This window comes from Rhinopithecus roxellana, chromosome 10 (assembly GCF_007565055.1).
Source record: "Rhinopithecus roxellana isolate Shanxi Qingling chromosome 10, ASM756505v1, whole genome shotgun sequence".
NCBI classification, from domain to species: domain Eukaryota; kingdom Metazoa; phylum Chordata; class Mammalia; order Primates; family Cercopithecidae; genus Rhinopithecus; species Rhinopithecus roxellana.
In genome coordinates, this window is record NC_044558.1 from 17,310,943 (window position 1) to 17,337,065 (window position 26,123).

Consider the following 26,123-nt stretch of genomic DNA (forward strand, 5'->3'; position numbering starts at 1 on the left):
CCCACAGGCCCCAAAGGTCTAACCACGTGTTTCCCTGTTTTCATTAGATAGGCTCCTCACCCAGCTGGAAGAGCTCCCCACCTGGCTAGTTTCCCTATTAGTCAGACCAGCTGCACTCCACCCAGCTCTCAACCTAAGAGGTTTCACTTCCCTGCTAGCTCTCAACATTATTCAAACCAACCAATCACATCCAGCCTACAGGAACCAGCCTGTCACCACAACCCTTTGTTATTACAAAGCCTGCCCCCCACAGACCCTGCTTGTTCACTGTATGCCTGAGTGCAACCCCAGGTGACCCTACACATATCCGGGTATTTTCCTTTCCCAGACTGTGAGTGTATGTGACTAATAAACTACTGTCAGTCTCATGTGTAGACTCTGTCTCAAAAAAAAAAAGGATGCATGTTTTCCATAATCTCATACTATTTAGAGTAAGAGGCACCCCTAGGTCACCAATGTGGTGAATCGGAGATGATCAGAACATGCCCTCACCACAGAAATCAAGGTCAGTTCTAGAAAAAATAGTAATAGCTTTTGCTTTAATGCATAATTACTGTTTATTTTTCTTTTGGAAGGAGGAGAAAAGAGAAAGGAACCCTCCCATTCATCCTTCCATACCACTTCTCAGAACCAAGCACCTCTACTTCTAAACTACATCAGGGAGTGCAACTCCCACAGAATCACAGGACAAGAAGTAAAGGAAACAGATATTTAAGGTAAAAGATATCCAAATTACCTTGATTTGACTATATCAATTTATCAAATGATCACATGTATCCTGAAAACAAGTACACCTAATATGTATCAATAAAAAAAGTTAAAAAATAATACATAAAAGAAGTAATGGGAACAAGACGCAGTCAGGTTGCACTGCATCCAAGAAGTATTGGCCTGACCAAAAATAAAACATTATAGGTGAGTATGAGTTCTGGGGAGTGCCAGATAGCCATGTATGCTTGACACTGCAGTCTGTAATCACTCCAGCTAGTCAGAGTGTTAGAAAACCTAAAAATGGTGTAAAGTTCTCACTGTAGCCTAGCAGTCTTGGGTTTAGTGGGGCACTTTAAATGCAGACTTTAGCAAAAATATTCACATATACTCTGAGTTAGTAAACACTACCTCTCAGCAAATCTCTTCTTTTGAGGATGAGTAAACATAAAAAGGGCCAATATGGGTAAGGAAAAGTGACTACTATACATATTTGTTGCTTACTGGAAACACCCTGAACACAGAATGACAAAGCTAATAATAATAATAATAATAATAATAATAATAATAATAATAATATAATGAACGAGAAACTCGTAAGACAAAGACAAAAATACTGTAAAATACTAATCTCCGCAAAGTTGAATTCAAAGGAAAAACCATTTTAAAGGAACATCAAGAATTTTTTTATATTGATAAAAAACACAATTCAAATTGAAGATATGCCAGTGGATTTTCCTTAAGTAATGAAATCATAACAAAATCTGTTGTCTTTTGGAAATAACGATATATAAGTAATTCTTATCAATGACTATAGCACATTCTTGTCAGTTTTTGATCAAATTGGCAAAGAAGGGATGTAAAGAATTAATGTGATTGACAAGTGTTTAATAAAGATCACAACATTGTTTAGTATGAAGAAAGATTATTTCACCCTCTTACAGAAGTTTCAATAACATTAGTAACAAACCAGACCTCCAAGAAATTGAAGATATGCCTCTTGAATAACTTAACTGGTCAACAAAGAAATGAAACCCCCAATATCAGAGTATTTAGAAAATGAACAGAGTGAGGAAATTGCATTTACACATTTAGAGATACACATATAAACTCTACCCAGAGGCACATTTAAAGGCATATACGCTTTCATTTTTAAAGTCAGAATTAAAATAAATGAAATAAACATTCAAGACAAAAAAGTTAGGAAATGCATAAAACAAATCTAAGGAAAGTAGGAGTAAGGAAATAGAGATGAGAACAGAAAATCAATATATTAAACTTTTTTAGATCTAATAATTCTAAGAGATGATTCATTGGAGAAAATATAACAAAATAAATAAAACTGACAAATCCAATCAGAATATGTAACAACAGATACAGAGAAGATAACAATGTTTAGTTGTGAGTATGCTATTTTAGAGTAAAAACTCTTATGGAAATGAGGTATTTAGATAAACATTAATTACCAAAGTTGAATCAAGAAGAAATGGAAATACTTAAAGACCAATAATAGTAGGAAAAAGTTACAAAGAATGATTTTTTTAAAAAGAGACATTAAGATCCCTACCAAAATTCCAATGATACTTTTCACAGGAGTAGAAAAAAACATCCTAAAATTTATATGGAACCACAAAACACCACAAATAGACAAAGTAATTGTGAGCAAAAAACAAAGATGGAGGCATCACACTACCTGACTTCAAAATATAATACAAAGCTATAGGATCAAACCAGCATGGCATAAAAAGAGACACATAGACCAATGGACCAGAATCAAGTCCAGAAATAAATCTGTGCATTTACAGACAACTGATTTTTGACAAAGGTGTCAAGAACAAACTGATATGATTAGGCTTTGTGTCCCCACCCAAATCTCATCTTGAATTGTAATCCCCATAATCCCCATGTGTCAAGGGAGAGAGCAGGTGGAGGTAATTGAATCAGGGGGGTGGTTTCCCCCATGCTGTTCTCATGAGAGTGAGTGAATTCTCAGGAGATCTGATGGTTTTATAAGGGGCTCTTCCCCCTTCACTCAGTATTCTCTTTCCTACCGCCTTTGAAGAAGGTGCTTTTCTTCCCCTTCACCTTCCACCATGATTGTAAGCTTCCTGATGCCTCCCCAGCCATGCTGAACTGTAAGTCAATTAAACCTCTTTCCTTTATAAATTACCCAGTCTTGGGCAGCTGTTTATAGCAGTATGAAAACAGACTAATACCCAAACAAAGGAGAAAGTACAGTGTCTTCAATAAGTGGTGCTGGGAAAACTGTATATCTACATGCAGAAGAATGAAATTGGACACTTATAGCAGATATGAAAAATAAACTCAAAATAGATTAAGGGCCTCAGTGTAAGACATGAAACTGTAAAACTACTAGAACAGGGAAAAGCTTCATGACATTGGTCTAGGTAATGATTTCTTGAATTTGACAACAGAAGCATCGACAATAAAAGGAAAAATAGGCAAATGAGAATGTGTCAGACTAAAATGTTTCTGCACAGCAAAGGAAATAACAGAGTGAAAGAGATAACCCACAGATTGGGAAAAATATTTGCAATTATATATCAAGTAAGGGCCTAATATCCAAAACATGTAAAGAATTAAAGCTACTCAATAAGAAAAAAGCCCAAATAGCTAATTGAAAATTGGGCAAATGACCTGAATAGACATTTCGTAGAAGAAATACAAATGGCCCACAAGGATATAAAAAACTGTTCAATATCACTGATCATCAGGGAAATGCAAACTAAAACCACCATGAGATATCACCTCACATCAGTTAGAATTTTATAAAAAGGATGAAGATGAAAGATAAGTGTTGATGAGGATGTGGAGAAAACAAAACTTTAGTACACTATTGGTGAGCATGCAAATTAGTACAGCTATTATGGAAAGCAGTATGGTGGAATCTTGATAAACTAAAAATAGCATTACCATATGATCCAGCAATGCTACTACTGGATATATATCCAAAGGAGTTGAAATCAATATATCGAAGAAATGTTTGTACTCAGTTTGTTGCAGTACTGTCCACAATGGCTAAGATATGAACACAACTGAAGTGCCTATCAGTGGATTAATACATTTTAAAAAGTGGTATATATACACAATGGAATATTCAGCCTTAAAAAAGAACAAATTCTGTCATTTGTGACAATATGGATGAATCTAGAGTACAATATGCTAAGTGAAATAAGCAAGACACAGAAAGACAAATACTGTATCATCTCACTTATATGTGGAATGTAGGAAAGTCAAACTCACAGAAGCAGAGAGTAGAATAGTGGTTACCAAAGGCTGAGGTGGGGAAGGGAAGTGGATGGGGGAAGGGGAAATGTTGGCCAACGGGTGCAAAGTTTGAGTTAGACAGGAGGAATTAGTTCTAGTGATCTATTATACAGCATGGTGACTATAGTCAATAATAATGTATTGTATATATCAAAATTGCTAAAAGAATGGATTTTAAATGATCTCACCACTAAGAAATGGTAATTATGTGAGGTGATGGATATGTTAATTAGACTGATTTGAGCATTCCACAATGTATGCAGGTATTGAAACATTACATTGTACCCCATAGATACATACAATTAGTATTTGTCAGTTAAACATAACATGCAATTTAAGAACAAAAGAGAGATACTAAGCATTTTTTAATTTTCACAGAAAAAATAAATCTTTTCTCTGGATCTTTCCAGAACATAGTGAAAGAATCATAATTGCCAACAAGTATTGTTTATTGCACATATATAAAGATGATTTAATATTGAAAAATTTATTAATTAAATGCACCCTAATGATAGGTCCAGTTTCTTATGATTAAGAAATAGCATAAGGTGATCTTAATAGTTACTTAAACATTTGATAAAATTTAAACTGATTTGTTTACCTCTTAGAAAACAAGAATAAAGTTTTTATATAATAAGGAATATTCTTTAAGATCACCTTTATAATCCTGCAGATATACTTAATAAAATAAAAGATGTCCTCATTAAGATCATGAGCAAGATATAATGTGACTGTCTTCTGGTATTACCATTGCCCTGTAAGTTCTGGGTCCTGAGAAAGGATGCAAAGCATAGGAGTAAATATTGGAAATAAGGATAAAAATTATATGTGTTTGAAGATTAATTTTGCTGAAAAAGTAAAAGGATCAACTGAAATACTCTTACAAATTTACTAAGAAAGTTTATGAAATTGGATGCAGATGAAGACATACACATTAATAAACAGTAATAATCTCCCTGTATAACAGTGATGACCTCAGTGAGTTGTAATAAGGGAAAATGATTCAGTTCAAATAGCAAAAAGGAAAAATGTATAAAATGTCTATGATAATTTCAACAAGAAATGTTCAGGATATATATGAAGAAAAAAACTTCCTGAACTCAACTTTGAAATATTAAATTTAAAAAGTATGTTATATACTTGGATGGACCACTACCTATTGCAAAAACTTTAGTTTTTCTAAAATTAACTTACAAGTTTTACTCATTTTATTAAAATAAAAATAGGATTGGGGGGCCGGGTGCAGTGGCTCACACCTGTAATCCCAGCACTTTGGGAAGCCGAAGTGGGCTGATCACTTGAGGTCAGGAGTCGAGACTAGCCTGGCTGGCATGGTGAAACCCCGTCTCTATTAAAAAATACAAAAATTAGCCTGGCATGGTGGCAGATGCCTGTAATCCCAGCTAGTTAGGAGGCTGAGGCACAAGAATTGCTTGAACCTGGGAGGCAGAGGTTGCAGCACTCCAACCTAGGCAACAGAGCGAGACACTGTCTCAAAAAAAAAAAAAAAATTGGAGAAAAAATAATAAAAATGTGAAATTCATCTAGAAGTATAAGCCATGGAGAATATGGTTTTCATAAATAAAAAATAACCAAAAAGATAAGTATGAGTAATAACTGATATAAACTATATATCATAAAATTATTATAATAATTAAAAGGAGAGTGATACTAAGCTAAAACAAAGAGGCAGCTGAAGGGAGCAGGCCAGAAAGCCCTGAAACAGTCCCAAGATCACCTAAAAATATGTTAAAATATGTAAAACTGATTAGTTTCATTTCACTTACTGTATCGTGGGAAATATTTAAAGTTTAACAAACTTTTCACAATGTATATTAAATACTGTTGTGAATGTTGGTTATTTGAAGCAAATAAGTATTTTCTTTAATGAAACCAAAATGAAATCCACATGAATAATAAAATTAATCCAAAATGTGAAACCATTAAAATTCTACAACCATAAATGCAATGAAATTAATCATAATGAAAAAGGTGGACAGATTTGATTACATATAGCAGCAAAACTTGTATAAAATAAATTTATCTATGAAATAAAATGTTGAGTTACAACTGGGAAAATACTAGCAATAAATATGACATAAATCACAATATTCTTAAAGTATAATGAGCCTATGTAAACAGACAAAAAAAGACCCAAAGAAAAATAGGCCAAGACTAAGCACATCATAAAAAAGATAAAAATGTTCTATAAACATTAAATATTTCAATTTTACACTCTAAAAAAATACAAATTAAAGTATTTAAAGTGGAATATAACTTTTTCCAATCAAATAGACAAAGATCAAAATATTATGCTAAGGACTGAAATTCATATCTTGAGGCAAGTATTATCATTTCGCAATGGCACATAATTGCAGTCTTTTAGAAGTCAATTTTGCTTTAATTCTCAGTAGTCTTTAAAATATTTAAAATATTTATCCTCATTGAAGGAATAATCCCGTTTCCAGGATTCTAGTCTAAGGAGGGAATAAGTTATGTACTTAATGATTATAGAAAAGGATGCTTACCTTAGTAATATTTATAGCATGAGAAATTAGAAATAACCTAAATATACCATAAGAAAGGAAAGGTGCATATATGTACACACACACATATATATGTGCATATATATGTATATATGTATACATATATAAATACCTTTCCTCACTTCAGCAATATGTCACTCCATCTACCACCAAAATCAGAGCTTTACTGGATACTTCAAGTATATGTGGCATTAAGTGCTATAGCATTTGCTTTTGATTCAAGGCAGATTTCTGTTATCTCTCTTTGGAGAAAGATGCAATATTTCCCCTCTTTACAAACTACTGTTTTATTTTGAATGTAATGGAACTATGAAAATCTTAAAATGTGCCTTTTGGAATCTCTTCAAAAGATAGTTAGAGACAGTGAGCAATTATTTCCCTCAGACTTCATTAGATTTTTTAAAGTTATTTTGTAGTGCTGGTGTTCTAGCAAAAGTCCAAAATTGTCGAGACAAAACTGAAATGGATTTTATATTCTGCTTTATTTGAGGCATGCCTTCTACTTCACTATGTGCTTTTTGCTTGGGAGCGAAAAAGGGTGCAATTAAAAAGATGTAGCAGTCTGTCTCCAGGGTGGATGTGCTTCTGTACCACAGGAAATAAAACTAGTGTAGTAAAAAGAGCTTTGGAATCAGGAATCCACCATTACTATGTGATTTGGACAACTTATGCAACTTTCTGAGCTCATTTTCCTCTTATATATGAAAGGGCTACAAATATCTACCTCCAAAGAAATGTTGTGAAGATTTAATGAAATAATATCTTCGTGAAATGCATATAGCAAGGTCTGCATATAACTGACAATAAATGTTAATTTCTTTCCTTCCTCCTTTCAGTAACCTGATTTAAATGCTTCATTTGAGATTCATAGCTCTCCTACCTGAGTTAATTTTTAAAACACATTAATTTTCATGATACCTGAAGGAAATAATACCTAACCACTGTATTCTAACTTTGACTTTTCTACCAGTTTTTCATATTTATCTAATAAGGACTCAAATTTTTATTACCCTCAATTTATAAACAAGGAAACAAAGGCACAGAGCAGCTGAACCGTTTGCCTAAAGTCATGGAAAGGGGACAGAATAAATACTTGTTGAGTGACTGGATGAACTGAGATTGGGCCTCAGATCTGAACATGCTCAATACTTTGCTCTAGATAATAATGCCTGCATCATGACTTTAATTTGCATTTCCAGATCTTGGGAATTGTGGATAAAAATTAAGTCAGGCTGCTGTTTCCAGGAAGGAACACTGTGTCTTTCAAAATTGTAGGGAAATTGCTAGGCATTGTTCACCTGAACTGCAGAGAGAACAGGCATGGGTGATATTTGGCATAACCAGCTTTCTTATAAGGGTGAGTTCATTCTCTTGAAGAGCATTGGGAGGTAAAAACCCATCAAGATAGTGTGTTCTCATGATGATTTCAATGAATTATCATGGAAATGAGTTTTAGAAGAGAGGTAATGCTTTGTGATAATAGCCCGATAATGCCATTAGCTATGAACTGTAATTGTAATAGCATTAGTCAAATGAATATATCTGATATTAATTTGAGTGTCAAATATCTCTATAAGGTTCTTCTTATTAATTAAACATCAGACTTGGTATTATTAATTCAGCGTCTAGCAGTGCTTGCACATAGTAGGAACCCAATATGTATTTGTGACTGAATTAATAAATCAGTCTATAAGTGGGGTTATTTAAAATAGTAAAATATTGAATTTAAATAATTTCATGGATATAACAACACTGATTTTTGCCCAGAACCTGCTTATTTGTACAGTCGGTTCTTCATTTGCAACTCTACTAATAGTGTAGATATATTAATTTCATAATTTTAGAAGAAAGCCTTTCTTATCTTTTGCATATTTGGAGGAAAATAAACCTTTACCCCAAATTACTTTAAGAGTAGAGTTTGTGCCTTTCATCCTGTGTCTTGTGCTCTTTAGGCTATTTAAAAATCTATGAGACATCTTTATGCCTGCATTGAGCTTCTGAATATCACTGGGCAAATTCATGCTTTAGGTAGTTTGGGATCACTCTTCATGATCACCAACATGATTGGGGCCTTCAACACCACCAGCGATGTTTTTTTTTTTTTTTTTTTTTGAGATGGAGTTTTGCTCTAGTTGCCTGGTCTCCAGGCTGGAGTGCAGTGGTGCAATCTTGGCTTGCTGCAACCTCTGCCTCCAGGGTTCAAACGATTCTTCTCTCTCATCCTCCTAAGTAGCAAGGATTACAGGTGCACGCCACCACTCCCGGCTAATCTTTGTATTTTTAGTAGAGACAGGTTTCACCATGTTGCCCAGGCTGGTCTTGAACTCCCGACCTCAGGTGATCTGCCCACCTCGGCCTCCCAAACTGCTGGGATTACAGGCGTGAGCCACTGTGCCCGGCCACCACCAGCGATCTTAACATTTGTCTTCTAAATCATCTTTTCATACCTTCATAATAAGTTTGTAATCCTTGCTCTTCCAACTCCCCATTCTCATCCTATTCCCTTTGCTCTCACAGTTGGCTCACTGCATACCTCATAAAGAAATGGAGAGTGCCAAAGGAAGGCTCCAGGATCTTCCCAATATCAGAACTGTGCATCTGTGTGCACCTGAGCCTATCTTCTCCTTTCTCTCTTCTGTTTCAGTGCAGGAAAGAAGTATCCACCTTCCAATAAGAAGTCACCCTCTCTGGGTTGTCACTGACCGAGTCCTCCATTCCTTTCCTTAAGTCTTTAGCTCCATCAATTCTCTCTTCTTTCACTTGCATTTTTAACTTCTCCATTTACACCAGGTATTCTTATCAGAAAAATACACTCAAATGTCTCTCAGAAATAAAGTATTAGGTGTGGTGGCTTTTGCTATATTCCCATCTACTGGGGAGACTGAGGTGGGAGGATCATTTGAGGCAAGGAGTTCAAGACCAGCTTGGGCAACCTAGTGAGACCCACATCTCTAAAACAATGAAAAAAAATATTAGCCACGCTAATATTTTTAGCTGTGGTGTGTGCCTATGGTCCTACCCTGGAGACTGAGGCAGGAGATCCTTTGAGCCCAGGAATTTAAGGCTGCAGTGAGCTATGATCTCGCTACTGCACTCCAGCCTGGATGACAGGGCAAGATCGCATCTCTAAAACCCCCCACAAAATAAATAAAATAATAAAAAAGTATCTTGAACCCACACCTAAGGTTTTAAATACAGGGTTCCCACTTAAATTTGCATTTCAGAACGAGGAATTATTTTGTAGTATAAGAAGGCGTATGTATTTTTTAGTATAAGGAGGTATGTCCTCAATATTGCATAGGACATTCTTAAAGATCAAAAAGTTATTTGTTAACCTGAAATTCAAATTTAACTATGTATCTTGTATTTTTATTCACTAAATCTGGCAACTCCACCCACATCCCCTTCTAGCCATCACTCTCTCTCTTAAATCTTCTTCAGTTTCATGTTCCTCAAGAGTTCTTTAAACATGAGGCTTTTTTTTTTTTCATTTACTGGATATTCATCACCCTAATTCAATCTAGTTTTCATTTCACCACTGAAATAGCTCTTATTAAAGGTATCATAGTGTTGCTAAATTTTATGAATACCTTCCATTCTTCATCGTACTTGATTTTATAGTAGCATTTGACACAATTTACCATTCTCTGCTTGAAATCATCTTCTTTCTTATCTTCAGTGAATATACTTATATGCATATACATATATACATACATATACACACATATATGTGTGTATATGTACATATATAATTCCCTCCTCCCAGCTTTCTGACTGCTATGTATTTTCTGTGGCAAACTAGTTTCTTTCCATTCAACCTCTAATGTTGGGGCTTCTTTTTCTCCTCATTCTTAATACTTAGGCTAGGTAATTTCATTCACTACCATGGTTTCAAAGGTTATTTTTGTGCCACAGAGTTTCATAGTTATATATCTAACAAAGACCTTTTTTTCTGGCCTCCAGATATTTCTATCTGGATGTCTCACAGGTGTGTCAAACAATGTGTTAAAAAGCAAATGGATGGCAACTTTTAAAGTCTATTCTTCTTCCAGTTTTTTCCATTTAGTAAATGGAATCTTTGCCCACCCAGTAGCTCATGGGCAGAACCTGGGATGCTTTCCTGATACTACCTCCTCCCTCTTGCATCCTACTGTCTCCTGACTTTCTCAAAGCCATTGCTAAGACTTTGATTCTACGTCTGTAATATAGCTTATATCCATTCACTTCGCTCCATCTGCCTACTTCCTCTCTAGTTCATTATTATTTCAGACTTATCTGGATTACTTCAATTGTACTTCCTTGTTTTTCCCAAATTATTCTTTCTTTCCTCAAAATCATACTGCATCCATAATGATCTTCCCAAAGCACCAGTAGGTCATTGCTGTTTTGAATGTTATCATTCTTACAACATTCAAGTAAACATAAAATCCCTGTATTAAAAGGTCCCACGTGGTTTTGCCCCTACCTAACTCTCCAATGTGACTTCAGGCCATTTCCTCCTTTTTTGAATATTTTCAGCTTACTGGCCTTCTCTGGGTTCCTCTTATGCACCTATCATTTATTTATTTATGGGCCTTGATATATGTGCTCTCTACCAGAAATCCTTCATTCCTGTGCTTACCAAGCTAAATTGCACTCATCTTTCCAGTTTCAGCTTCAATACCATTTCCAGGTACTCCTAGTGTCCATGTTCATGTGTCTCTAACTCCACCTAGACTTATAAATTTGCCATGTGTAGGAGGCTCCATTCATTACATGGGTACATGAGGTCAAGAAGAATCTCAGAGCACTTTCTAATTTCATCGCCTCCCAGTCTCCACCTGGAATTGAAGTTGAACAGGACAACTGAACTCTGCAAATATGGAATCTATTCTTTTCTGAAGAATTAAGTGCCATACCAAAACATCATATCTATAATATATCTAGCCCACTTGGAAGATGTTGAGGTCCCACTCAAATTAAGATAACAACAAAATCATTCTTTTTTGTGCATCTGCATTTAGCTAGTGATTTTTATCTATTTCTTCTAGTCCTCATAAAAAGCTTGAAAGGTAGGTTACTAGTGAAGACTAGAAAGAGAACCAGACTCCATTCTAGAGAAGGAGAAACTGAGACTCAGTATGGTTAAGTGATGAGCTCAAGATCTAGGAGCTCATTGAGAGCTGAGTTGCATTTGAATTCAGGTTCATCTGACTCAGATGTCTGCCTTTTCTACCTCTCGTGACAACAGCAATGACTGTTGCTTTCCACAGTCTAAAGCTGGCTCTTTCCTGATGCTGTTATAAACTCAAAAGACCTCTGTGCGGCATCAGGGGTTTCTGTGGAGTAAAAAGTTAAGGATATAGAATAAATTGTATCTGAAATACATAAAACCATTGTATGAGGGGGGCTTTGCTTCAAATTCTGACTGAGGACCAAGAGCAGGGTTTGCCTGTGGGAGTTGTTGGGGCCCTGCTGACTTAGCCACAGGAAACACTGGCACTAAACCAGTCGACAAGTAGAGTATGGGCCTGGCTAAGGGTGAATTATGGCAGTGGGCCACTTATTTTCCCCTCTGAATCTGAAAATCTATAAACCCAAATCCCATATGAAGTTGGACCCGAGGCATAGATCTGAATTTGAAGAAGCGTATCTCTTAGATAATAGGCATGAGCCCATGAAATGCAATTGGAATACTTTTCCAGATGCATAAATATTTTCTTCTTTCAAGTTTGCTGCAACTGCAAATTCCTGTTTCAAGAGTGACTCAGTGATTCATGCTGACATAACTGCCAGTGGTCTCAATAATCATAGATATTTAAATGAGTCTTTTAGGTAATCTCATTTTTAATTTAAAATACTCTTGATGGAAATTAAACAGCTACATTATTTACCCCTCTCCTGAATTTTGAGGAGAAAGAACTTGTAGAGACAAGAAGATATACCACTTGACCTCTTGATTCTGCCCAATTACCCCTTTTTGTCTTAAATATTTTGCTTTGGATCTTTCAATCACCTGCATGTCCATAACTAAGATGTCACTTTTTTACTGAATTCTGTTTTGTTATTTTTATGAAAAGGTAAGTTTGAATTCAGGAGTGTGAGGAAGTTGATCTTGTTGCTAATGGGATAGAGTCGAAATAAGCAGTTTGACTGACTTCTTCATTCCCTTATATTAACATTGCTACTTTTAGACAAACTATTCCTGAAATGATTAGTGTAGGAGGATGAGTTTAGTCTTGTATCTTCTCCTTTAAAGCACTCAGAGTTAGAGATCCCAGAAGGATCAGTTTTCTCACTTGTACTGAAAATGTCACTCTAGCAGTTATCTGTCTGCACAGTCAAGTTTTGAGAAATCTTTTGAATTTACCGCATTCACACCATTCTCCATCATGGTGCTAAAAATGACTAATGCAGCTTGGAGACTGGAAGACTGTGATAGCTGATCTTCGTTTCCAGTCGTATCCTAACACTCTCACACACTCACACGCACACATGCTCAGCTGACATGAATCCTTAAAGGTTGAAAATATCCTATATACTAAATGAAATGCTGAAGGATGTAGGGTGCCTAAATATATAGTTATAGTGTTTGTTTCATTATGGTCATTTCTGTCAAAAAAATTCGTCTGTTTGTTTGAGTGGACTGATCTTGTTTTTGGCCAAATGAACCATTATAATGTATGACAATTTTATATTTAAAAATAATCTCTGGCAGAGAAAAGTTTCCAGTGTCTTATTTAATTTTATTCTCTCATCCTCTCTGAGAAAAGCAAAGTAAAATTTCCTTTTTTAATTAAGAAAATCCAGTTTTAGAGGGTATGATACTGACCTACCCAAAGCCATGCTTATGGCCACTCTCTTTTAGGGCCTTTATTTGTTACACCAGTATAGGATTACGATAACCACATCATCTAAATGAACCTCATTTCTTTCATTGAGGAATACTATCCTGATGGCTAAAGGGATTGTCACAAAGAGACTTATCCTATTTCCAGAAAAACCTATGAAAAGTCTCCTGTGATGTCATTTAGTGAATGATGGAGAAGTATGTGGGCTGAATGATAGTAATTACGTGAATTGGGAACTGATTATATCCAAAAAGGAGAGGATTAATGGATTGTCATTAACTTGCAATGGGGTCTAGGAATTTTCTGTAAGACTCTTTTTTGGTCCTGTCCAATTCAAAAATTTTGTCAATTACCTGGAAGAAGTCTACGAACTTGCTTACCAAATTTGCAGATGACACAAAGCAAGTAAAGATTAGTAATTCCCTGGATGACACAGAATCAATTTTCAAAAATGTCTATTACTTAGGATGATGGGTTGACATTTATTAAAGATAAAAATAAAGTGCTGCATCTAATTAGGAAAAAGAACTGTGATGAGTAGAACTGAGCTGAAAGCAACTCCTGAAAATTAAAAAAAGTTTCAAGTTTTAATTGACCATAAGCAGGATGCAACTATGAAAAAGTCAACAAAATCTCTGTTGACATTCAGAGAGAGAGAGAGTCCAGGTTGATAAAAGTAACATACTTATCTTGATTGTACCCATTTTGTAACCTGGTTGTACCCATATTATCTTCAGTTTTGGAAGCCATATTTTAAGAAAGATACTGATAAGCTGTTGTTTGTTTAATGGATGGAGGGGCTTGATAGTGAAAAATCAAGGAATCATGCAATATGAAAAGACAGGGGTGGTTTGTCTATAAAATAGAAGGGGTCATGATTGCCGTCTTTATTGAACACTATGCATATTAATTGCTTAATCTTCAGGACAACATAATGAATTATGTATTGTCATTACTGAAATAGAAACTGAGAACACATAGCTAGACTACCTGGATTCAAATTCAGGTGGTATGACTCCAGAACCTATTCTCTTAACCACTATACGATATTATTTCTCCAAGTATTTATCGAATGTTTGAAGAGCTGCTATGTGAATGGAGAATCGGACTTGCTCTGTGGAACCTAGTGATCACTAGATGGGCACACTCAGGTTATATCTCAAAGTAGAGAATTTTTCTCAGCACTAGATTATGCTACTACGTCTTCTGTGTTTGGTACAATGTTAGACTAGTTGAGATCTAAGGCAACATTCAACTCTATGATTGTAATTTATTGGGATTATAATTTGATATAACACACTATTATTATTAACTGGAAAGAATACACTTAAAAGAAGATGTAGCTTAAATTGATTAGTGGTAATATAAATGGTATTCTCTTGAGCACAGTTTAGAAAGTGCCCCACCCCACAACCCATCTTGCTAAGATGTCCTCACCATGTGTCCCTGGTAAATTTCCTTTCATGGGCACCAAATTGTGCCAAAATTATATAAACTTTTTGTTTCTGCACCTTTGTACTGTATCTAGAATATTATCAATATTATACAGACCTCCATCCACGGAGGTTATATTGCAAAAGTAACAAAAGTCTTTAAAAACCTTTACATCTGGGGATTCCTACAAGTTGCTTGGTGTATTGAAATCAATGTTGGAACTGGTTTCAGAATGCCAAGAGAATTAGATCTCTGTCAGCTACGGGTTGTGATGACTAGAGAACTTGACTTCATTTTTTTTCTGCCTGAATCATTACATTTAAAAAACGAGAATAATAATATAAGGTTGTTGTAATAAATGAGATAATGCATGTAAAAGCTCCTACTATACTATATAGATTGCCAGTAAAAATTTAGATTTTCAGTGAAATGCTTTTGTAAGAATAGTTGTGTGATTAAAACATTTGCCTGGATTGATTTCTGGGAGGTAATCTAAATCCTTTCAACTTCTTGAGTGGTTGCAATGTCTGTTACTTATGGTGGGACCCTCAACCCCACCTGATAGTTTTTGCTAATGAAGCAACTCAGAATGGAGAGGGCCCATAGATAATTTATGCTAATCAGATGACCCGGAATGGAGAGTGGGCAGCCAGGAAGAGCAACCACGTGATCAGACTTCGAGCTTTGAGCCACATATACCAGCCCAACTTCTGTGGAGCAGAAGGAGGATGGAGATTGAGCTCACAGTGATTTAATCAATGGTGCCTATGTGATAAAGGCTCAATAGAAACGCTGGGCACTGAAGCTCAGGTGAGCTCACCTAGTTGGCATTATTCTTTTTTTTTTTTTTTTTTTTTTTTGAGACGGAGTCTTGCTCTGTCGCCCAGGCTGGAGTGCAGTGGCCCGATCTCAGCTCACTGCAAGCTCCGCCTCCCGGGTTCACGCCATTCTCCTGCCTCAGCCTCCCGAGTAGCTGGGACTACAGGCGCCCGCCACCTCGCCCAGCTAGTTTGGCATTATTCTTATATTGATGCGGGTAGTGCATACCTGAGGATGAAGGAAGCTCCACATTTGGAACTCTCCCAGACCTTGTTCCATGTGCCTCTCTCTTTAGCTCATTCTGATTTGTATTCTCTGGCCATAATAAACTGTAATTATAAGTATTGTACTTTTCTAACTTCTGTGAATCATTCTAGCAAATTATCATACCTGAGGGAGTCTGGGGGGATCCCCACATTTATAGACAGCTTGTCAGAGGTGATGACAGCCCTAGGAATCTCCAAACTTGTGGCTAGTACCTAAAGTGCGGGTAGTGGCCAAGTGCGGTGGCTCACACCTGTAATTCCAGCACTTTGGGAGGCCGAGGTGGGCAGATCACGAGGTCAAGAGATCGAGACCATCCTGGCCAATATGGTGAAACCCCATCTCTACTAAAAACACAAAAATTAGCTGGGTGTGGTGGCAGGCACCTGTAGTCCCAGCTGCCCAGGAAGCTGAGGCAGGAGAATTGCTTGAACCTGGTAGGTGGAGGTTGCAGTGAGCCGAGATCGTGCCACTGCACTCCAGCCTGGGTGACAAGAGTGAGACTATCTCAAAAAAAAAAAAGTGAGGGTAGCCTTGGAGAGAACTTAGCCAAGGATGTTTGGTCTAACTCTGGGTAAGTTGCTTAAGCATGCATATAAAACATTTAAATTTATATAAAAGATAAATGTAGTAATATTTGACTTTGCAGTTCTTCATGTATATGTCAAATGTGATTTGATTCTAGAAATTTTGTTTTAGCAAATTTTTGGAAATATCTTCGCTGAGTAACGTAAAGAAAGGAAACACATTCAACACTGGAAATGTTTCAGGTGTGAATATATGTTAAGAGTTTGCAAGATTATCTTACAAAATCTTAATGCCAGTGCTTTGTCTCTAGCTTATGTACAAAGAATCTGAGCACTAGAGAAGTCAACAACTTGCCGCCGTTCACACAGTTAGCTATCGCAGTTTGAATTTGAGTTCTTTGAGAACTGGACCATATCTTACACAATTCCATGTAGCACACGACCTAGTACGTAGTAAATACTCAACACACAGTTCATCTTAATTTTCTCAGATAACTGAGGAAAGGGCAGAGGGTGACCTCGTCAGTCATCAATCAAGGATTAGTAGGTTTCTCCCCAAGAACTCTGCTATTATATGTATCATTGACTTTCTCACTTTTAATTTCATTGCTTACTTGTACCCCTGGAAATTTCCTGAGGGCTTGCAAGTGTTTATTTTGCTTGCCATGGTATCACCAGTGTCCAGTATGGTGCCTGGAACAGAGTGGGTCCTTGATAAATATTTTTTGAATGGAGATTTAGTGTTAAAAGGAGTGTCTCATTCATAGAAGTTGATTTTTTCCATGGTTTGAAAGCAGGTAAATTAAATTTGTTTGTTATAAGAGAATAGAAACTAACACTTTCTTTACATCATTTTCAGTGCACAACTATAAGTATTTTTGAAAGTAGAGAATACATTTGTGATAATTTCCATAAAATAAGCAAACATACATTAAAATTAAATTAAAACTATATTAACATTTTAGAACAAAATTTCAAAAGTCCGGATTTAAAATACAGCCAAAGTCATTTCACTGTGATGGCTGATCATTATTGTCATCCTGTCTGGCTGTTGTTTCTTCAACACATGCAACCAAAGAGTAGTTCTTTAAAATTTGCTTTAATCAAATATTTGCTTTAGTAGATACTTTAATGTTTCAAATAATGTTTGAATTTTTCAGATTAGTTGTTTCTCCTGACCAAAATCTCTACTGGGAAAATTTTAAAATATCATTTATTATTCAATTCACAATTTCTCTTTGATTGCATAGACAAGAATTGTGGCAAATCATGAGAAAAAAAGATCATTCAGGTACCCTATCCCCTATATTTACACAGGTCTTACTTTTTCTGAGGACTGTCTGTGCCAACTGTGAGGCATTATTGCATACGGCCTCATTGAAAGATCTAATAAGAATATAATGACCAGTTTGTTTTAAAATACACTAAGGACAGCATGACATTCTGTAATTACCTCCTCCTATCAAAAGAAAAACAATTCCCAGAAATTAATGAATACAGCAAGAGTGTATTTCCTATCTTAATTCTATCTTAATTGCAAAAGTGGATCAATTAAAAAAAGACTGCACTGGCAAAGCCCCTCTCTTAAGGTTTGGTCTCCCCGTTCCCTAGTCATCAACTCAAGTGTATATAAGCATGCCACGAACCTATTTTTACCTTCTGAGATGAGATATACCAACTCCACCAGCAGTGCCCCTGTGAAACAGCCAAATCCATTGAACAGTGTCAGAAAATTCATGGAGGTTCCTCTGACGGTGCTTGGAACAAATCTGTATGATATTACAGAGACTGAGAGAAAAAGAGAGGTCAGAATTTAGAACTTTCTCCTGAAAACTCTTTCACAGAGACTGTTCAAATTGATGTTGATCATATATCAAAGAAAATTTACTGATACAGTAAAAATTTGGGTTGGACTTTGCTAAGGTTATTATAGTAGGATACACTGTGATACAATTTACAGATGTCTTCAAGGAATAAAATATGACAAAATATACCTTGACCCAGTTGCAAGGAGAATTTGATTACTTAGTAGTTGAGTGTCCTAATGTATTCACCCTAATTTCACTCCAAACTGAATATTTCTGATAAATTTTGGACTGAGGTGTGACCTCTGTTAGATAATATGACAATCTATCAATTCTGTGATTCTGTGTAATTCATTAGGTTCCTTATAGAAAACTTGTATAAAATTTGCATCAAGGTTAAGAGCATGGGCTTTGGAGTTGGACAAGATAGTATTAAAATACCATGTCAGCCATCTACTATCTCTGTGATTTTAGGTAAGTGACTTAAACTTTCCAAGCCTCAATGTCCTCCTCTATGAAATGGGAATAATATCATTATTCACTTGCAGAGGTGCTGGGACACTGACCTGCAATACTACATGTTAAGTGCTTAGTCCAATGCTGACTTGTAGGTCCTGAATAAGGGTTAGGCATTTTTGACAGTATTAATATTATCAAACTGAGTAGCTCCTACTCTACAAAGCCCTTAATATGCATTATCTCACTTCAGGAGAGGTGCTCAGAGAGAGAGACAATAGCTTAAGCATTGGGTCTCCAAAGTGGTTATCTTTCCTTCCCAAGTCATTTTTTGGGTACCAGTAATGATGGCAACAAGACGTTAAAAAAACCACAAAAAATTTTTTTAAAATTTTCAATTGAAAAAATAGCTTTCTTTTGAAATCAGAATAGATGAAAATAAGTATATGAGATTTTGTACACACCATATAAACATAATATATTAAAATGCATGACAATCTTAGGGATATGTCTTAAAATATTTGATGTTTATTGTAATATGATATTTGGGATTGCTTCAAAATTATACAACAAGAAGGAAAAAAGATGTGAATGAGAGTAGAGATGAAACAAGTTTTGGCTGTGAGTTGAAAATTACTGATTCTAGAAGATGGATACAGGAGAGTTTATTATACTAATCTCTAATATAATGTGTGCCAAAAAATTTGTAAGGAAATACACCGAATAATATTAACAGTCTTAGCTTTGAGTGGTTGAATTACTGGATTTCTAATATTCCTCTTACTCTTTTGTGCTTTGCAAATCTTTCCGCAATGAAATCATCAATAAAGAAAAGTGATGATAGAAAACAGATGTGCGGTCATGCGTGGCTTAATAATGGAGATATGTCCAGAGAAATGTGTCATTAGGTGATTTTGTTGTCGTGCAAACATTGTCGAGTGTACTTACACAAACCTATGTGGTCTAGCCTACTACACACCTGTGCTATATGGGCAGCCTATCACTCCTAGGCAATGAATCTGTACAGCATGTGACTGTACTGAATACTGTTGGCAATTAGAGGTGGTAAGTATTTGTGAATCTTAACATATCTAAACACAGAAATAGTACAGTAAAATATGATAGTATAATCTTATGAAACCGCTGTCATACACCTGATCCATCATTGATCAAAATGTTGTTACGTGTTGCATAACTGTACTGTAAACACTAAACTTTTCGTTTCCTTCTCTATGAGAAGTAAGAGATCTTCTTATCTCCTCCCGCTCCTCTCTGGAATACTTACCCCTGTGTTTTTTGTTTTTAATACTTTGCCACAGCAAAACTCTGCATTTACCAGAACTTTTCCATGATCTTACTAACACATGATGTAAATGTATTAATGCTCCTTCCTTCGTTAATGTAAAATTTCTGTTTTACTTTCGGTGTGTCCTCCACATGTTTTGATTTATTTATCCCATCAACATTTAAAGGAGTCCCGCTTTGTGCTTCAGGAAAGTGGTGAGTGCTGGAACTGATAGGTGGGAAAAGGCATCAGTTTAATCTTTCCTGGACTTTAAACTCTGCAGCAGAAACAGCACATTATTTAATACAAAGGGCAGTGCTAAATGCGCACTTTTCCCACAGATGCTGATTGGAGATGAAGATAATAATGGTGATAAGTAAAATACTGTGGAGAAGGGCTTCAAATATTGGTGGCAAGGTAACACAGCTCTTTGTGTAGTACCAATCACCAGCAGGAGCCTTGGAGTATTTTCAGAAAGGTCCAAATAGGAGTATGAGAGGAAGCCTGAATAGGCTTGTAAACTTTCCTTTCCATAAGTACAAGGAGACAAGCAATGAGCAGAAAGAGTAAATAGGCCTATTTCTTTCACTAAGAAAAAGCAGAACATACAAGCCCATTATTACCTTGCTAGTTAATTATTAATCCTATGCTTTTCTCTTGCTAGAACTTCTGGTATGGTATATAATTCATGAACACACTTTGCCAGCTCTCTGCCTGCTGGTTAATCTCTCTTTGGTGTCATTTTAGTCGTTTTTGAAAACCTCCAGTTCCCTTTTATAGGACTTAGCTTTTCAAGTCCTCGAATCTTCATTTTTAGGCATCTACTTGCATGTTCTGATCTTTTGAAACTTTAGTGATCATCAATTTGATTTTTTTTTTTAGGCTCCGAGATATTCCTTTTAGCCCATTACCATGTAGATAACATCAACAAGTCTGTCACTATTCTAAAGTTCTCATTTTACTATGAAAACACAATAAAAAATATTCAATGTGTATGTGAAAGCTGGTCTTCTTGCCAATGAGTGCTAAAAATGTGCCTCTAGGTAGTAGCTGGTTAGTGCTTGAAAAGATGCCACATCACAGCATATGCGGAATCTTCAAAATATAGGGCCATAACCACCTTCCTAAGGCACTTGGTACTGGGGACTTATTGCTGGAAATTTCTTTTACTCTAGTAGTTGTTAAGCAGTTGAAATGTGTTTATTTTGTTTGGTGAAAAGTTATTTTGAACATGTGGAGAAGAAGTAGCACAGTCCCAGAAAATAGAACTTTATCCTGTTGCCATTTTTAGACCATTATATCTCCCTTAACTCTAAAAAAACTTCAGCTTTCAACCTTATATTATCAGATTATATCATCTACTTCTCTTTCATGCTGTCATCTGCCAATCCATAGGACGTTTTCCTCTTTTTCTCAAAGTTGTCAGTTCCTCTCTCATTGTCATACTCTCTGGTACTACTCCTGCCTTAATGCTTGGCGATTTTACTATACATATAGATCATCCTTCCTACCTTCCATCCTTTCAATCTTGGTTGTCCAGTTCCTTGACCTCCAATGTCCTTGATCTCCAATCTACCTTAACTTCCACTCCACTCACACCGAAGGTCATGACCTATGCCTTGTACCTCAGCCAGTGGTTGGCCAACTATGGTCAGGTAATATTCAGCTGGTCACCTATTTTAATAAAGTTTTATTGGAACACAGCCACACTCATTTATTATATGTTGTCTATGGCTGCTTTCGTACCACAATGACATAGCTGAGTAATTGTAACAGAGACTGGCCTGCAAAGCCATGTCTTGGATCAATAACTATACCCACTCCATAATCACAGTTTTGTGCACCCTTCTCTGATTAGAGCCTTCTCTTCTTCCCAACTTACTCTCTACTACTCAACCACAGAAATGCTGTAAGCTCTACAACGGCAGAAATTTTTGTCTTATTTTTTTTTAACTGATGTGTCTAAAGCTTTGAGAGCAGTATAGGCACATTGTAGACACCCACACAGTATTTTTTGAATATACAAACATAGGGTATGAGACAGATGAGATGTGCACTACTACAATTAAAACATAATTTGAAATGTTTTCTACTGCTTTTTTTTTCTAGCTCGTCTCCAATGTATAACATGTCTTAGTAGGGTAGACTATGTCTACTGTCATTTATGGAGTAATTCACTGTGTTTCCTTGCTCAATGCCATCAATGTAGGACATTGTCAAAATTTTGAATCATGTATTTTTATTGTACCATATAGAAATAGCCATAGACTTCATTGATTTGTTTCTTCAAACAAAATGTATTTATTGATCACCTATTTTGTACATGCACTTTTTGGGAAGGAGAAACATACATTGACATCAGGAGTGTATATTCTTACAGTGTGAGGCAGGCAATACAAATATAAATAAAGTAATTTCAGATTCTGAAAAGAGCTATTTAAAAAAACCAGGGTAATTAAATGGAAAGTGATGGAATGGTCAAAGAAAATCCCTCCAAAGAGATGACCTTTGAGAAAGCTCAATAATGAGAAGAAGCCAGTCATTTGAAAACAGAGGAAAGGGAATTGTCAATAAAGGAAAAAGAAAGTAGAAAGGCCTTGGGGTAGACAGAAATCTGGCAACTTAGAAACACACACATTTCTGGGATGTGGTCAAGGGACAGAATGTAACCAAATGTAGATGGAACAACCCGCGGAGACCAAATAGTGTGGAACATTATTCACCATTGTGAATAATTTATCTCTAAAACCCTACTGTGGAATTTCAAGCAGGGAAACGATAGAACCTATGTTTTGAGAACACCACAGCTGTTTTGAAGAGAATGGACTCACGGGGCAGGAGAGGAAGCAGGGAGAAAAGTTCAGAGGCTCTGGTCAAATTGGGGCTGGAGATGATGGTGTTGTAGGCCAGGAGGAAAACAAAGGGGATAGTGAGATGTGGCCAGATTTAAGTTCTATTTCAGAGTAAAAACGAGGACTTGCTGTCGGATTGGAGAGGAGAGGTGAGAGGAAAGAGACGGCTCTAGGATGACTCAAGTGAGAGACAGTTCTGCTTATGCTGCCAAGTGGTTTATGGCAGAAAGAGCTGGGAACAGGACACCTGTACTTCTGTTCTAAGTCTGATACTATTAATTCATGTGAAACATGGTAATAATATTAGGTTCGTGAAAAAGTAATTGTGGTTTTTGCCATTACTTTTAGTAATGATAACTTTTAGTAATGATAACTTTTAGTAATGATATTTAGTAAATATAACTGCTAATTATTGAATGCTGTCTATACACGGGGCACTATGGTTTTTGCTTTACGTAAAATCTTCCACTTAGTCCTTTGAACCACTCCCTGTTTTATAGATGATGAGAAAAGCCTAGAAATGAGGAATGATTTTCCCAAAGAGAGTTAGTCAGTGACAGAACTGGGTTTGAATTCAGGTCTGTCTGACTTTAAGACCATAGAGCCTAATCTCTATGCTGTACTGTCTCCCAGAAGGGTAATACTTGATTTTATAGTTCGAAATACCCTTCCATATTTTATGTCATCTGATTTTCAAGGAGTAGTCTCTCATTCCCATTGATTCTTACCCTATCAATGCTGTGATATAAAGAAGAATAAAATTATTTCTATTTTAAATATCAGAAAAATGAGGATTGGAGGTTAAATGAGTTCCCAAGTTTATGTAGGCAGTAATGGAAAAGCTAGATAGCAGATCAAATTCTTTCAGTCCCTGGCCCGTGACCCCAACAGCAGATGAGTCAAGTGACTTAGACCTCAGTTAGACCTGATTTCCTGAAGAGTAAATCAAGGAGTAGTGGAGTAAGTGATGTACAGTACATGATCTGCCTTTTTCACAGTCATTGGTTTTTCTGTACCTCTCTGGCTTCTTTAGGTTGAACCACTATTGCTAAGCTGGCTAACAATTTCCTCCACATAGTCACTAATTACCTTTACTCATTATTTACTCTAATCCAGCCGAGAAAATTGTGGCTGACTACTTCCAACACAGTTTGGGAATAACATCAGAGAACATCACAATTTTTTGTGCAGTAGCATTGCTTTACACCTCTTTTGTCTTCCTTGCAATGTTGAACAGTGAGGTCCCCAGTATAAAATCACATAAAGTAATTTATGTATGTAAAATATATGGAATGAAATGATATAAAATTATAGAAAGAAGTCTGAGACACACATATATATGAATATACTCCAACTTAATTTTATTTTCATTGTTTAATGAATTGCCTTGGTATCATAAGTATGTATGTGTATAAATACATATTTATTAAATATTTATCTTTAAGGAGTTTGGAAACAACTTTGAAGATAATAGAATCATTGAAGATTATAGACACAGATGAAATGGTTAGAATTGTTATTTAGGATGATTACTCTAAAATCCATGTGCCGGTTGATAGAATGGGAGAGATATTGGAGGTCAGAAGATAGTTAGAAGTTATAAAAATATTATCCATAAAGTATAATGGGGGCTTGAGTTACAATCATGACTCCTACTACATGAACATTTAAGGAGGATAGAAACAGATGTAATCAATTACACTGATAAATATATGTACACACACATTACTGTTTTGCAAGAAGTCACTGAAATACTGTGATAAATTGTAAAGTGGCTAGTTTAATTAATATAAGCAATCTAGATAATTCAGAAACCCTTGATATTTAATAAACTTATTTTGAACCTGTCTTATGAAACATTAGTGATCTCATTTAATCTAGTGTAATTTAATTCAAAGACATCAAGTTATCTGGAAAACTGGCTTAAATTTTCATTTCATTTGCATGTTTATATACTCTCAAAGAACATTAAGTGTCATTTTTGGAGGGGTATATATGTGAGTTTTTTTTTTTTTTTTTTTGAGACGGAGTCTCACTCTGTCACCAGGCTAGAGTGCAGTGGCGCAATCTTGGCTCATTGCAACCTCCGCCTCCCGGGTTCAAGTGATTCTCCTGCCTCAGCCTCCTGAGTAGCTGGGACTACAGGTGCCTGCCACCACGCCCGGCTAATTTTTTGTATTGTCTGTAGAGATGGGGTTTCACCATGTTGGCCAGGATGGTCTCGATCTCTTGACTTCGTGATCCACCTGCCTTGGCCTCCCAAAGTGCTGGGATTACAGGCATGAGCCACCGGGCCCGGCCCTGTGAGTTTATCTATGAGTGAGAATGGGGGAGGTGAGAAGAGGGAAGGGAGAAGAGAAGAGAGTTTTCATCTTAGTGTTCTGGAGTTGTCTTCTGGGTTTTAGCAGAGGTTTTCCTCCTGTGGTGTGTCTGACAAAAGGGTTATTGCCTTTAACCAGGTTAAAAATCTTTTGTTCCATCTGCATCCAGGCAGAATTGATAATTGTTCTGTGCATGGTAGAGGAATGAGGAGAAATGAAATGTTTGTGAAAATGAAAGTAATAGATAAATTTGCTTGAAGTGTTGTGGGAACTCTCTAGGGGGTGAATAGATGACCTACCACTTTAATTGTTCTGGTTGAGGTGATGTGTTCTGTGTAAAGGTTCAGTGCATTCTAACATTAGTTGAAAAAGTGTTTACTCACGAGCTGGGTTTACCAGTGTTTCCGCCACTCCAAGTAAAACATACTGAAGAATCAGGTAGAAACAGGGCATGGAGGAAACAGTGAGAGCTTTTCCTGAAAGGGGCGGCTCCACTGGAGGGAAACGTTTTCTGTGTATTTCAAAGAAGCCAGCTATCATCACAGACAATGCAGCAAAAAGATTTCCAGCAACTGAAGGAAAATCATGCAAAAGAAAAAAAAGTTAAAGGAAGAGCTAGAGATTCATGTAATAGGCTATCACATTTCCTACCCATTGACATCAGATGTTTCCTCAGCATTTGTTTGCCCTCGGGATATCCAGACTCCAGTGAACTGTGCTGTCCGGCCATCCAGTGCTTAGGCTCTGGCCTCAGAAAGGACTGAATTGACTTCCTATTCTCTGACTTCCCGCTTATAGGACCTCAGGTCAGTAATATAACCTCATTATCACTTTCTCAACTCTAAGGTGGGATTAATGACGCTTACTTTGTAGGGTGCTTGTGACATTTAAATAAGACAGCTGATACCTGCTGGGGATTGGTTCCAAGACCCCAAAGACACCAAAATTCCTGCTGCTCAAGTCCATTATATAAAACAGCTTTGTATTT

At 36.3% G+C, this 26,123-nt stretch overlaps 1 protein-coding gene across 1 annotated transcript in view; it reads right to left on the reverse strand.

Annotated features, from left to right (window-relative positions):
• LOC104663736 (solute carrier family 15 member 5) overlaps positions 1–25,865 on the reverse strand; it is a 35,055-nt gene extending 9,190 nt beyond the window's left edge. Inside the window, exons 1-3 of the mRNA XM_030938950.1 lie at positions 25,787–25,865; positions 25,519–25,707; positions 18,073–18,204 (exon numbers count right to left, since the gene is read on the reverse strand). Coding sequence (XP_030794810.1) covers positions 18,073–18,204; positions 25,519–25,707; positions 25,787–25,865 — 400 coding nt within the window. The remainder of the gene's footprint in view (positions 1–18,072; positions 18,205–25,518; positions 25,708–25,786) is intronic.
• Positions 25,866–26,123: the final 258 nt, after the last annotated feature.